Raw genomic sequence first — 13,881 nt, 5'->3', positions numbered from 1 at the left:
CCGCCCCCATACTGCATTGTAAATGCAGAGGCTTCATGGAAAGGAGCTCCAGGGAGACCAGGATGTGAAATCTTTTAGGTAGATGACCCTCCCCTGACACCACCAGGTACTAAAGGAGGGCCAGGATCTTTCTTGTGCCAGGAGACAAGTAGAGCAAAAGTAGATCTGGTTATTTTTCCTAAGAATGGAAGAATAGGACAATTGTGAAATATGCCAAGGGTTGATGGAGAAAAGGGAAAAGCTGGGTCAACAGGGTTACTTCTCCAAACTCATTCACCCAATTACAGGTTTAAGTTTCCATTTCAGATTCTTTTAAAAATAAAACACAGAAGAAATGTAAAAAAGGCTCATGAAGCCAGGTGAAGCAAAGTAGGGAGGGAAAGGGAGTGGTCAGAGTTCTCCTTCTTTCTGGGTCACTTTCTTGGATCAAAAATTAATGGTATATGAGAAATGGCAAGGCAAGAGTCCAAATCTATCCAAATACCAAAAAAAATTTAAATCAACATCATAATGGTGTCCATTCTACAGCATTTCTTCGTGCCTAATCTCTGGCCAGGGATTACAAGTAAGAGAGATGGGGCAGCTGGGTGGCTTAGTGAATAGAGTCAGGTCTGGAGACAGGAGGTCCTGGGTTTAAATTTGACCTCAGACACTGCATATCTGTGTGACCCTGGGTAAGTGACTTAACCCTAATTGTCTAGCTCTTAATGCTCTTCTGCCTTGAAACAGATACCTAGTATCAATTCTGAGATAGAAGTTAAGGATTAAAAAAAAGAAGAAGAAGAAGAAGAAGAAGTAGTAAGAGAGACCAGCCTTTGGAAGCAGACAGTAGCAAGGAGGATCTGGAGGACAGGAGGAAGCATGGCAGTAGGGGTAGAGAGTTTGTAAACTACTTCTGAAGAGCAACAAGAAGAAAGAATGTTTTGTTTTTTTTTCCCCTTCTTGTTACTGGAAGGGTTTGAACAAAAAAAGGAATTTGGGCTGAGGGAATCCAAGTTTAAGTCACAGTTTGAGGGCACTAGGGTCAAGGTCCATGTGAAGGCTGATTTTGGAAAGTAGCTCATGGGTTTTTTAATCCCCAGACATCTCCCAGCTCATCACCATAACTCATTCTGGAAATCCCTCTCCTCATGCCCACTGCCCACTCCTGCCGACATTTATCTGAACTAAACTCATCCCTCTGCCCTGTCCATCCCATTTCAAGTTTTCCCAGACTACTTGCTGCCCACAGTCATCTCCCTCTCTAATATTTCAATTCCTGTAGCATTTAACATCTCTAGCACTCATTTAGCAAATACTTATACTAAGATGTTATTATTTTGTGACATTTCCTGTTATAGCTTGTATTAATATTTAATGATTGTTACTTAATTTTTGCTCTAAGTATTATTTCCCCAGATAGACTGCAAACTCCTTGAGAGCAGGGACCACATTTAATTTCTCTGAAGCCTTCCCTCATCCTGTTCCTCCCCAACAACTCCCCTTCTGCCCCCTGCCTCTCTCCAGAACACAAGAGAAAAAAAAAAAACCAAGAATTAATGATTTGATTTTGAACTTGCCCCAGAGTCAGTTTTGGCCCTGGGATGAGAGCCAGACTAGGTCAGAAGGTATGCAAGGAATCCCAAGAGTCGGGAGGGATAGAGAACCTGGTTGGCATCTCTACTGAGCCCCAGCCTCACCCTATGCCCCTATCTGGTGCTTGAAAAAACTTGGATTAGGAATGCTGAGCTCTACCCCCCCCCCCCAGTTTCCAGTTCCATACGAGGCCCTCAGCATTGGTTATCAACTTTTGTGTCCAGTGTGAGAGGTGTCTGCAGCATAGGAAAGGGTAGGCAAAATGGTGGGTTCACCCTGCAGTCATCTACTTCTCTGACTCTTCTTCCACAAAATAGTCATCACCGTACGGTCCTAAGATGCCGAAGAAGGATGCATATTTTAAAAGATGAGATAAGTTTCCCAGTTATGTTTGGAAGCATAGCCTGCAAAGCAAGCACCTGCAAAAATTCAGTGACAATGACTTCATCGACTTGATCGTGAGGGTAATGAGACATATGCCCTGGCTATGACCCCTTGAAATCACTAATGCTTTAAGGGGAGGAAGAGGAAACCGGTGCCTAGTAGCCATTGGGTCTGGCAAACTGGGTTAGACTGTTTCCTGGGGTTTGCCCCACACCTCCAACAAACTTAGAAGGTCAAACTGGGCCATTCTTGGGTGAGAGTGGGGAAAAGGAGAACATTCTCTGGTCTGGGTTGAATCTGTCTTTTCTACATGGAGTTACCTTATTTGGAGCTCAGGAGCTCAGCTCCTGTACCATTTCCAAGCTGTTGCTATAGTAATGCAATATAACCCTAAACTATGTTACTCTGCCTGGGTTTTTTTCCCCTCAAAACTCGGCAGCTTTCATGGTGGGGGTGAGGGAGCGATTTTTGTGCTTAACTTCTGCTCCCCAGCCTGCAGTTTCACGGAACCCTACTTTTAATCAACTGGGAAGAGGGCCAAAGCGGCATTTTCACTGTCCAGAGACACCCTTCCCTCAACCTGGCTGCCTCAGCATCTAACAGGCTAACTAAACCTAGAATACCTCCTACTCTTGGACATGGACACTTTTTCCCTACACAGAAAAAGGAAGCTTCCAGGAACATCTCAGGTTCCTTCCTCTGTCTCTCCAAAGAAGTCAGTTCCACCTTACATAATTTCCTCACACAAGAGGGTGAGGATAAAGGACACGTGTGTTCTGCCCAGCTAACAGTATCCAGAAAGTGTGGCTCGGCCTCTGCCCTTAAAGTAACCACTGCCCAGCAATGGAGAGAGTGCTCATTCTTCTATAACCCTGGCATGTGAGGCAGGGAGAGGGCAGGACCAGACTGTCTCCCATTGGGGGAAGGAATAGACACACAGGGCAATGACATTTTTTCGTTCTCCCGGCTCACATGATTCCTCCTCTGACAGTAGCATCATTCTCTTCCATCCTCTAAAATCTACTGACTCCCCCCCTCCCCCCCCCCCCCCGACTGGTTCATAGTTGTTTGCTTGCACAAGCAAGACACGGAGTAGAAGGTTGAAGAAGTATTTGGAGACAAGCCCCCTCTTTCAGGAGCCACAGGGACAGATTTTAAGCTACCAGGGAAGGCCAAAAGGTTGTAGAATCCATGAAAGAATAAGGGTTCCTCTGCCCTCAGTGCGAGGAATACAGACTTGAGATGTGGAAATGTGACCCCTAAAGAAGGTAAAGAATCAGGCGGCTAAGTGGCACTGTAGTTAGAGTGCCTGACCTGGTGGCAGGAAGCCCTGAGCTTCAGACATTTGCTTAACTGTGCGACCCTGGGCAAGTCCTTTAACTGCTGTCTGCTTCAGTTTCCTCATCTGTAAAATGGGGTTCATAATAGCTACCTACCTCCCAAAGATTGTTGTGAGGATCAAAAGAGAAAATAATGTAAAGTATTTAGCATAGTATCTGGGTTCTCTCTCTCTCTCTCTGTCTCTCTCTCTCCTCTGTCTGTCTGTCTGTCTCTCTCTCATAATTGAAAAAGATGTGAAATGGGGAAGAGGTCTCTTTACTTTTATGCTTCTGTTGGAGATAGAAAGGTTAGAAGGAAGGAGAGGTGGTGATTCTCTGGGGACCTACTACTCTTACAGGACAGTGGGAATATGCAGAAAGTATGTGAGGCGGAGTGGAGAAGGGAAATAATTGGCTTTAGGAGAATGTGCAAGAAAGAAAGGAAGATGGGGCGGGGGTGAGAGAGAGAAAAAGAAGATCGAGGAAAAGAGACAGAGAGAGAGAGAGGAGAGGAGAGGAGAGTGTACTCATGCCAGGGCTGCTTTCAGACTCCACGTCTTGAAGGCCAAGCCTAATAATAATTGCTAACATTTATAAAGCACTTTAAATTTTGCAATGTACTTTACATATTTTATTTGATCCTTATAACAGCCCTATGAGGTAGATGATATCATTATCCCCATTTTACAGATGAGGAAATAGATGTAAAGCTGGTTAGTCCTCCAGAACTCAAGGACTAAGCTACTGAGAAGAAATCTGAGCTAGTGGGATCCCCCGCCCCCCCCATCCTCCACCCCCTCAGGCCACGTGGGAACCTCCAGGAGGAGGGAGGAAAGGAGGGAGTGAGTCACAGCCAGCTTTTACCATTTATAGTCAGAGAGCACAGAGTTGGGTCAGGTCCCCAGAGGGCACTGTACTAGTCCCCAGACACTAACTCAGCCCTGAGCTCCATGAAGTTCTCTCTCCCAGCCCTCCCCCAGTCCCATCCAGTTATCTCCAATCTCATCTCCTGCAAGGAAAGTGGAGGCTAGCCAAATTCTTTCTGGAGCTGCTATCTGAGGAGCCTACTAGTCCTCTCTTCAAACATGCCACCAACACGAACCCTCAAGAGCCCAGTCCTCACCCCATTCCTGAAGGCAGCTGGCAGGGCAAGGGGTGGGGGGGAAGCTACAAGCCCCATGTGGCATTCTATACAGAACTGAGGTGAAGAATAAGACACACCAAGTTTTCAATCAGAGGGCTTGAAGCAAACATTTCTGCCAGAGTTTTCTGGCTACAAACTTCCCTGTCACTCCTCACCTATCCCCCCACCCCCACCCCAAGAGAATCTATTCCATTATTATCCTACTCAAATCCCCAGTGGTTAAGCTCTAGAAGAGACACAAAGGACTAGGGAAAACTGGATAGGAAAGGTTGTAGAATGGAGAGAAAGCTGTATATGGTATTCCAGTGACAGCCCTATCCCACCAGTTCCTCTAATAAAAATTCAGGTCATCTAGTCAAATCTATAGTGTATAGACAGAAATGAAGAGGAAGAGCAAGGAGGCGTTAGGGAGCTTTTCTCCTCTCCCATTTAACTCCTAGCAAGAAGATGCTACACTGTCCTACACTAATTGAAAGCTCCAATTAGCACTACTTTGCAGGCTCCCCTAAACATTGAAGTGTCTAAAGCCTCTTATCTAGGCTCCCCAGGGTCCTCCTATGAAAAGGTAAACATGTAAGACAGAGGTTCTTAAACTGGGGTCCATGGGTGGATTTTACTGGGTCCATAAGCTTGGATGGGGACTATAGCAATGAAAAAAAAAAACAAAATTACATCTCTGTTTTCCTTTACCTTTAACTGAAATTTAGCATTTCCTTCTACTGTTAATTTTTTGTTTCATTTTGACTTTTTTTTCAGTTACATGTACAGATAATTTTTTTACAATTGTTTTCTGATATTTTGCAATTCAGATTCTGCCTCCACCTCCCTGAAGTGGTAAATGGTTTGTCCTAGATTTTACCAATGCCTTCATGCCATATGTATTTCCATATTCCCCATGCCATGACAGAAGATGTATATCCCACAATCAATAAAAAACTCACAAAGGAAATAAAGTGAGAGATGATGTGCTTTGATCTATAATGACTCCAGCAATTCCTTGTTTGGCTGTAAACAATAATTTTTTATCATGAGTCCTTTGGGGTTATCTTGGGACTTTGTTTTGTTGATTATAATTTAGTCCTTCACAGTTGATCATTGGACAATATTTGTTACTGTTCTCCTTGGTTCTGCTTGCTTCACTTTGCATCAGTTCATAGAAATCTTTCAGGTTTTTCTAAAGAACTATGAATTTTTAAAAACACCACCATAATTCAAAGGGGGGGGGGGTCCAACAGGGTCCATAACACAGAAAAGATCAAGCTCCTCTCTCCTTGTGTCTCAAACCCTTCCCATACCAAGCAGGGCAAAGTACTCACCTGAGGAGTCGGAGGCTCTACCTTTCGTTTTTTCTTCTGGTTTTGTTTATTGGTCCTGGGATAGACGATGAGCATCTCCAGCCATCTGCAGGGGACAGAGATGACAGGACAGGTAAGCCTCTCACAGCTTCTCTCAATGATCAAGAAAGGCGTACCAGACTCCCAAACTTACCAGTGTAACCTGCATATCTGCTGGATATATTAAAAAAAAATTTTTTTTTATTTTGCCATGCCTTTGGCATTGTAGAAAGAGGTTTAAGGGGAGAGGGGGGAGTCCAGTTACCATAAAAGACTATTAGTCAGTTGCCCAACTGCTCTATCAAGTGTTGGGGTAAGGGGAGGCCCCAAACTATAATACAAATCATGCAAGGCTCTGCCTACCTCACCCTCAGAAGTCATTTCCCACCCCCACCCCCCCCCCCGCCAAAAGACACCCTGGCATAACAGGCATATATCTGCAGCCTATTGAGCAGAGTCATACCACCCAATGCTTGCCAATGCCTGCTTCACGCTACAACCTAGGCAACGATGACCAGCTTAGAAAGTCCATTTTTCTTCTAGGCCTCTGGGGGCAAAGAGTAGAGCCAGTTCAGGTTCTATTGGGGTGTGTGTGGGGGGGGGAGAAACATTACAACGTGATAGTGATTTCAGAATACCCAGAGCAGGAATAAAGCTTCCAAGGCCCAAGACCACAGGCCCCGGCCCAGACTCCAGAGGTTTTCTCCCCCGGCATACTATAACTGCCTGGTCCTCTAAAAGGACGATGAGGACAAAGCCTAGGGAGCACCCCTTGCTGGTGTAAAGGCAAGCCTGACCACAGGCAGCCCACGCCAGGGCCCCAAGCCCTGAGCCAAGCAGCCCTGGGAGTTCGGGGCACGTCAGTGTTTCCATTACTAACCCTTATTTCAGGGGCTTATAACAACCATAAAAATTCCCTCCTAGCTAGGACTTGGCAAGTACACAGGACTACAGCAGCACTTTGGAGCCATTTAGGGCCATCTCGGGCTGCAATCCTCAGTCATTCCGCTGCTTTCCCAAGAGACAGGAAATCCTTGGTATCAGGGGTCAGAGCTTTGCTATCCCGATGGCTATTGCAAAAAGATGGAAAAATAGCAACATTAAATAGCTAAGACAAGTAGAGGACACTCCAGACCTGACTCAGGGGGTCTAGGAGGAAAGCACCAATGCCTTTGTGGATTCGAGTTTGCCTGGTCTCCACCAACCAGAGAAGGGAGAAGCAAAGGACTGGGAAGAACTTTTAGGAAGGAATGCAGCTATTCTTTGTCCACCCACCAGTCAGTGGTCAGTTACTCTTCCTAAACATCCCTTATAAAGAAAAAACAAACAAATGGTTTTTAATTTTATACCATCTTTATTTCCCAATCATCTCTATCCCATACAGTAGTCCCTTTCCTTATAAAAGAAAACCCAAAATGGTTAAGCAAAACCAATTATGCCTGACAGGAAACATCATTCCATATCCATGGTCTACCATGTCTCTACTGAGTAAAGTATCATTTTCCAAAATCAATCATCTGGAACCAATACTGAATGTTACATTTGCCTGAATTTCTCTTATCTTTATTTTGCTCTAGTCATTGTGTATATTATTTTCCTGCTTCTGCTTTCTTTAACTCTAAACTTTATTCTTCTTTTAAACTCTTACTTTCTGTTTTGGACTTAATGTTAAGTATAAGTTCCAAGGCAGAAGAGTGGGAAGGGCTAAGCACTTGGATAAGGTGCCTTGCCAAGGGTTCCAGAGGTAGGAAGTGCCTGAGGCCAAATTTGAACCCAGGCCCTTATGTTTCTGAGCCTAGCTTTCTATCCACTGAGCCACCTAGCTGACCCTTTACTTTTTTTTTTAAGCCCTTACTTTTTGTCTTAGAATCTATGCTAAGTATTAGTTCTAAGGCAGAAGAGTGGGAAAGGCTAGGCAATGGTGGTTAAGTGACTTGCTCAGGATCACACAGCTAGAAAGTATCGGAGGCCAGATTTGGACCCAGGACCTTCCAACTCCAGGCCTAGCATTCTATCCACTGTATCACCTAGCTGATAAAGCTCTAAACTTTATTTTAAAAGATATCTAGGAAATAAGGAGTCCATGGCTCTCTTTGGTAAACCATTTCAATGCCTTCATAATTCTTTTCATTAGCAAGTCCTTATTTCTAACCTAATTCCGACCTTCTGCAACTTAAGTTAACTTCTTGTTCTGTGCTCCAAGGAGCATTATCAGTGCCCTCAAACAATCCTTCAAATAAATTTGACAAAATTGTATAAGCACGAGTAAGGCAGTGATGGAATACTATTGTGCTATAAGGAATGATGAATTGACTGATTTCTATAAGAACTGGAAAGACCTCCATGAGCTAATGTGGAGTGAAATGAGCAGAACCAGGAGAACATTGCACACACAAAGTGAAACAATGTGGGATGATCAAATATAATCAACTCTGCTATTAATAGTAAGGCAAAGATCCAGGACAATCCTGAGGGACTTATGAGAAAGAATGCTATCCTGATCAAGAGAAAGAACTGTGGGAGTAGAAATGCAGAAGAAAAACATGATTTATCACTTGTTTATATGGGTATATGATTGGGGGTTTTAGTTTTAAAAGATCACTCTGTTACAAATATGAATAATATGGAAATAGGTTTTGAGCAATAATACAAGTCTAATTCAGTAGAATTGCTTGTCAGCTCTGGGGGAAGGGAGGGAAGAGGGGAGAGAGAAAATGAATCATGTAATGATGGAAAAATCTTCTAAATAAATATTTTTTAAAAAATAAAATAAATAAAATATTATTCACTTACCAAAATGAATAATATAGAAATAGGTATTAAGTGACTTGTATACATGTATAACTAAGCTTGTCAACTCTGGGAGAGGGGAGGGAGACAACATTAATCATGTAACCATGGAAAAAAATTTTTAAATAAAACGTAAAATAAGAAAAAAATAAACAAGTAACGCAAGTGTTGGAAAACAATATAATCCCTCCACACTAGTTAGAGCACTGGGTCCAAATCTGGCCTCAGACACTTTTTAGCTATGTGACCCTGGCCAAGTCACTTAAGCCAATTGCCTAACTCTCTTATCTCTCTTCTGCTTGGAATAGAGACTCGATATCAATTCTAAGACAGAAAGTAAGGGTTTAAAAAAACAACCACAAAGTAGAGTGTGACCTGGAAAAGAGACCAGGTAAACATTTAAAGTAAAGCCATGGTTGTGGCCTCTCAGCTTCTTCTTAACTTACACATACATTTATTAATCATTTGCTAAAGCGCAAGGATTCTGCACTAGATACTGCAAAAACAAAGACCTCCCCTCCCCCCACCATATACTACCTCTCAAAAAAAATTCTCCAAACCCAGAACAGTTTTTACCCTCATGGAGTTTCATTATACCAGGAATAAACACTAGGTGTAGACAGAATCAGAAGAAGGATTGGACCTGTGACTTCGTTGGTATCAGAAATTCTGAGCTGAGGAAACTCTCTCTCTGGGATATGGGTCAGCATCTTCTCTGCAAGCTATTGTCTTAAGGAGTTGCTGACCACCTAGGTTAAAGTGACTTGCCCAGGGTCACAGTCATATGTCAGAAGTGAGACTTCAGCCTAGGTCTCCCTGGATTCCAGGATGGCTCTCTATCCACCACACTGCTTCTGCTTCTCTGTACGCAGATAAGCCAACGCAAAATTCATACCCCAAAACACAAAATAATGACTCCTCCGGCTGGGCAGTGTGGAAGGATGGGGTACTGATAAGATGCTCTGGGGAACCACAGATAATAAATGAATAAATAAATAAAGCTAGTTTCTAGTTAGTCACTTTGTCCTCAAGGGAAACCATTCTCCTACTTCCTCTGATCCTGGAACGGGGCCTGGCCTGGACTTCTCCCAACCAGTTGAGATCAAAGAGCTCCTTTAGACAAATCTGAACAATATGAATAAGGAAATAGAAGGCATTTTCTTGTCTCCCTCCCTGGAGCCAGGATCCCATTCTGTCCTGAGAACAGAAGCCATGGCTGTTGGTTCCTTTGGCAGGAAGAAGACTTACTGAGTAATGGAGTTGAGAGTTTATTTAAAAGAAGACTTGAGAGCAGGGCTGACCCTGGCCCAAAGCCAGGGAAAAAGGCCTGTGAGGGGAAGGGCAAGCACTCCGGCCAAGACAGGAAGAAGCTTCAAATCTCATGTTGAAGAGCAGGGCCTCCGGGGATCCGGGTCCTGAAGCCAGTGCTCTTAAAAAAGCCAACTAGGAATGTGAGACCCTGATATTGGAAAGAAGGCACATTTCTTGAGGCTTATATCTAGGCGGAACATGGAGAGCCCTTATTCAGGGTCACTTGATAAGGAAGGCATGAGCTAGCAAGTCCAGGCATCGTCGGCTTTCAGAACAACTTGTTTTAGATTTTTTTTGGCAGGGAGAGGGGGAGAGGGAGAAGGGGCATTCTCGTATTTGTAGTATCTAGCGCAGTATCCTTGCCCTTCAGCAAATGATTAATACATGCATGGGTAAGTTAAGAAGAAGCTGAGTGGACATGACTGAGACTTGACTATAAATGTTTACATACAGATCTCCGCTCTACTTTGTTGTTTAGAACAACTTGTCCTAGACATGTATCCAGGACCGTATCTGAATTTATCATTGCATCTTCCACAGTGCCTAGCGTAGTATTTGGCAAAGAGAAGCTTAATAAATGGTCTGTAATGCAAGTCACCTGACCCCACATTGCCTAGCCCTTATCGTTCTTCTGCCTTGGAAACAATATGCAGCACAGTATTGATTCTAAGATGGATGGCAAAGGCCCTAACAAATAAATAAATAAATAAATAAATGAATGAACAAACAAATAGCCAAATAAATAAATGAATGGTTTGTAGACTAAATAAATAAAATAACTGTAGAGTGTCAAGAGACGTCAGAAGTCCCTGGGTCCAATCCATACATAAATCAGTAATTTCGTTGACAACATCCTCATTGAATGGTTTTCTAGTCTCTACCTGAAGACTTCCAGTGATGGATTTAGAGCAGCTGATTCCACATCTGGATGGTTCTAATAGATGATGAAGAAATAAAGGCTGGCATGTAGCAGCTTAGGGTTTACAGAGCGGGTTCTATTATCTCATTAAATCTTCCTAACAGGCTTGTGGAATACTATGGGCATTATTTTCCTCCTTTTACAGATAAGGAAACTGAGATTTGGAAAAGCTAAGATCCCTGACAGTGATCACATAACTACTAAGTTACAGAAGCAAGACTGGAACCCACATCACTCTTTCTCTTGGTCAGTGTACTTTCCACAGCAATAATGTTTCTTTTTATACGGACCAGAAATTTGCATCCCTATATAACTTCCACCCATTTCTCTTAGGTCTTCCCTCTAGGGGCAAAGAGAATAAGGCTAATCCCTCTTCCAGACAGTGGACATTCAATGGGCCCATCTGAGACTGTCACTTTAGTGGTTTCTTTTCTGGAACCAAATCCCAAAACAGAAGGGAAAAGCATTTATGGGGAAAGAAAAGAATCCAATGTTTTATCAATCTATAACCTTTCCTGTGGGTTCTTTCCCTTCAGAAGAATAGAAGATATTAGAGAAATTCCTCTCAAAGTATTTTACTTTAGGATCATAGGAGAGAGCCTCAGGGGCTTTCTATCTTTGACAAATAAGGAAACTGAGGCTCACATAGGTTCAGTATCTTGCTCTAATAGCACAGGAAAGAAGGAGCAGAGGGGGCAAGGTTTGAACCCAGGTCTCAATTCCAAATTCAGTGCTTCCTGTATTGGCTAGAGACAATGACAGACATAGAGGTCTAGTATGAACCAAAAAAAAAAATCATAATGACTGAGAACTGATGTTCCATAAAGGACTGAGGCCAACTACTTTGCATATAATCAGGAAACTGAAAGCTGGCAAGTCATCCCAGAAGATCTAAGCTAGATGAGAAAGAATTCTTCCAGGTCTTCTATGAGGCACTCTCTAGAGCCCTTGACCACTTCTCCTTCATGCCTACCTTCTGTCCAGCTCATTCCAAGTCCCTCTGAAGAAGTAAGTTGCCATGATTTGATATGAAATGTGTGGTTGCCCCAAAATATCTCCCTTGGCCTGCCTGCCTAAAGTAACTGTAATTTCAACCTTGAGAGTCATTCTTTTGAGTGAACATTAATTATATCACTAGGAGGTCCCACTTATATTAGCAGGAAGGGATAACATATTGATAAATTTGTACATAAAAACACTTTAATGAGGTGACTTATAAAGGTGGCCTGTTGTCTAGCACTAACAAAAAAAAATAGTGAGTTTTAATTAGAGAAACAATCACAGAACTATTGATTGATTGAATTTTTTAAACCCTTACCTTCTTAGAATCAGTAATATATATTAGTTTCCAAAGCAGAAAAGCAGTAAGGGCTAGGCAACTGGGTTAAGTGACTTTCCCAGGGTCGTGCAACTAGGAAGTATCTGAGGTCATACTTGAACCCAGGACCTCCCATCTCTAGGTTTGGCTCTCAATCGAGCCACCTGATTTATAAGAAAACTGAAGTGCGAGGAAGTTAAATAACTAGTTCAAGGTCACCCATGATCATAATAGATCTGGAATAGGAACACGGGTCCTCTGACTTCAGATCTAATTCCATCATCCTGGCCTCCAAGGAATGTCCAAAAGATTAGATCCTGTTCTAAGAAGGGTAAGTCTGCTTGGATGAGGAGCCAGTGTGGGGATTCCTAGACAAGCAATGAGGGCGTCAAATGCACACGAGAAGGGGAGGTGCAGAGGAGGGCTTATTTCCCTTTTTGTGAGCCACAAATCCCTTTGGAAGAACTGAAGAAGACTAAGGACACTTTGGAATCATGTGTTTAAATGCTTATAAGAAAATACACAGGAGCATAAAAGAAAGAATATATTGAAAAACAGATAGTAGGCAGGATAGCTGGGATCATGTTCTACTTATTAGCAGGTTGAATGCTTTGGGAATTTTGAGGTGGTGTTTGTTCATTCATTTCAGTCTTGTCCAATTCTTCACAACTCCATTTGGGGTTATCTTGGCAGAGATATTGGAGTGGTTTGTCATTTCCTTTTCCGGCTTATTTTCCAGATGAGGAAACTGAGGCAAACTTGCCCAGAATCATGAGCCTTCCTGATTCCAGGTCTGGCCCTCTTTCTACTTGCCACCTTGCTGCCTGAGAATGTTTTAAGTATGGATAGACATAAATAATATTTCAAGATATCTCCAGCAAGAATAATATAATATGAAACTGTGATTTCTATTGGCAACTAAGTCTTAGATAAGACCAATTCTCCTGTGCTTTGTGGCCTACATTCATAACTGAAGCCAGGTGGCAAAGTTGGACCTAGACAAGGGAAGGTCACAGTGTTGATTCTAAGATATAAGGTAAGTGTTAATTAAAAAATAATAATAAGTTTTTTTAAACCCTTACCTTCTGTCTTAGAATTGATACAAATATTGGTTCCAAGGCAGAAGAATGGTAAGAGGTAGGCAATGGGGGTTAAATGCCCAGGGTCACACAGCTAAAAAATTGTCTGAGGTCAAATTGGAACCCAGGACCTCTAGATTCCAGGCCTGGCTCTCTACCCAGTGAGCCACCTAACTGCCCCTGTTAATAATTATTATTATCAGAAATGCTAAATTTCAGTTAGAGGTTACTGAAAATAAAGGTCTGATTTTTTTCCTTCCAATCCAACTTCAGAGACACCTTAAAAACCATCCATGGACCAAGGTGGTAGAGGAGAAGCTGTGAAAGGGAAAAGGTGATTTAAGGACTGACACAAAAATTGGAGACAGTCAGAGCTGGAAGCAGCCTTAGCGATCTGGTCCAATCTTTTCATTTTTATAGACAAAACTTAGATCCAGGGAGGATATCGTTCAGGGTCATAAAGTTTGCTAGTAGTGCAGCTACAACTAGAAAAAAGGTCTCCTGACTCAATTCTGGGCTCAGTTCTCTTTATTTCAACTTATTTTTTTTGTGTATGTGTGTTGTGGGGAGGGGGGTGTGTGTGTCTACAGTTGACCCTGGACTCCATTCAATCAAGAGACAGTCAAATCTAATAGTCAAATAGTGAAGCAGGTTAATCCTGCTGGTCAAAATGACATTTCTAAATCATTCACGTGCCTCAATGACTCA

The 13,881-nt window shown here is 42.7% G+C and overlaps 1 protein-coding gene across 2 annotated transcripts in view; it reads right to left on the bottom strand.

Moving 5' to 3' along the window:
• LOC123235499 (myosin phosphatase Rho interacting protein) overlaps positions 1 to 13,881 on the bottom strand; it is a 243,059-nt gene that overhangs the window by 68,809 nt on the left and 160,369 nt on the right. For both annotated transcript variants that reach the window (XM_044661644.1, XM_044661652.1), the window contains exon 9: positions 5,739 to 5,823. In XM_044661644.1, the coding sequence (XP_044517579.1) occupies positions 5,739 to 5,823 (85 nt within the window). The remainder of the gene's footprint in view (positions 1 to 5,738; positions 5,824 to 13,881) is intronic.

This window comes from Gracilinanus agilis, chromosome 1 (assembly GCF_016433145.1).
Source record: "Gracilinanus agilis isolate LMUSP501 chromosome 1, AgileGrace, whole genome shotgun sequence".
NCBI lineage: Eukaryota > Metazoa > Chordata > Mammalia > Didelphimorphia > Didelphidae > Gracilinanus > Gracilinanus agilis.
Note: the sequence above shows the minus strand (reverse complement) of the source record. Positions and strands in the feature narration are given on the sequence as shown.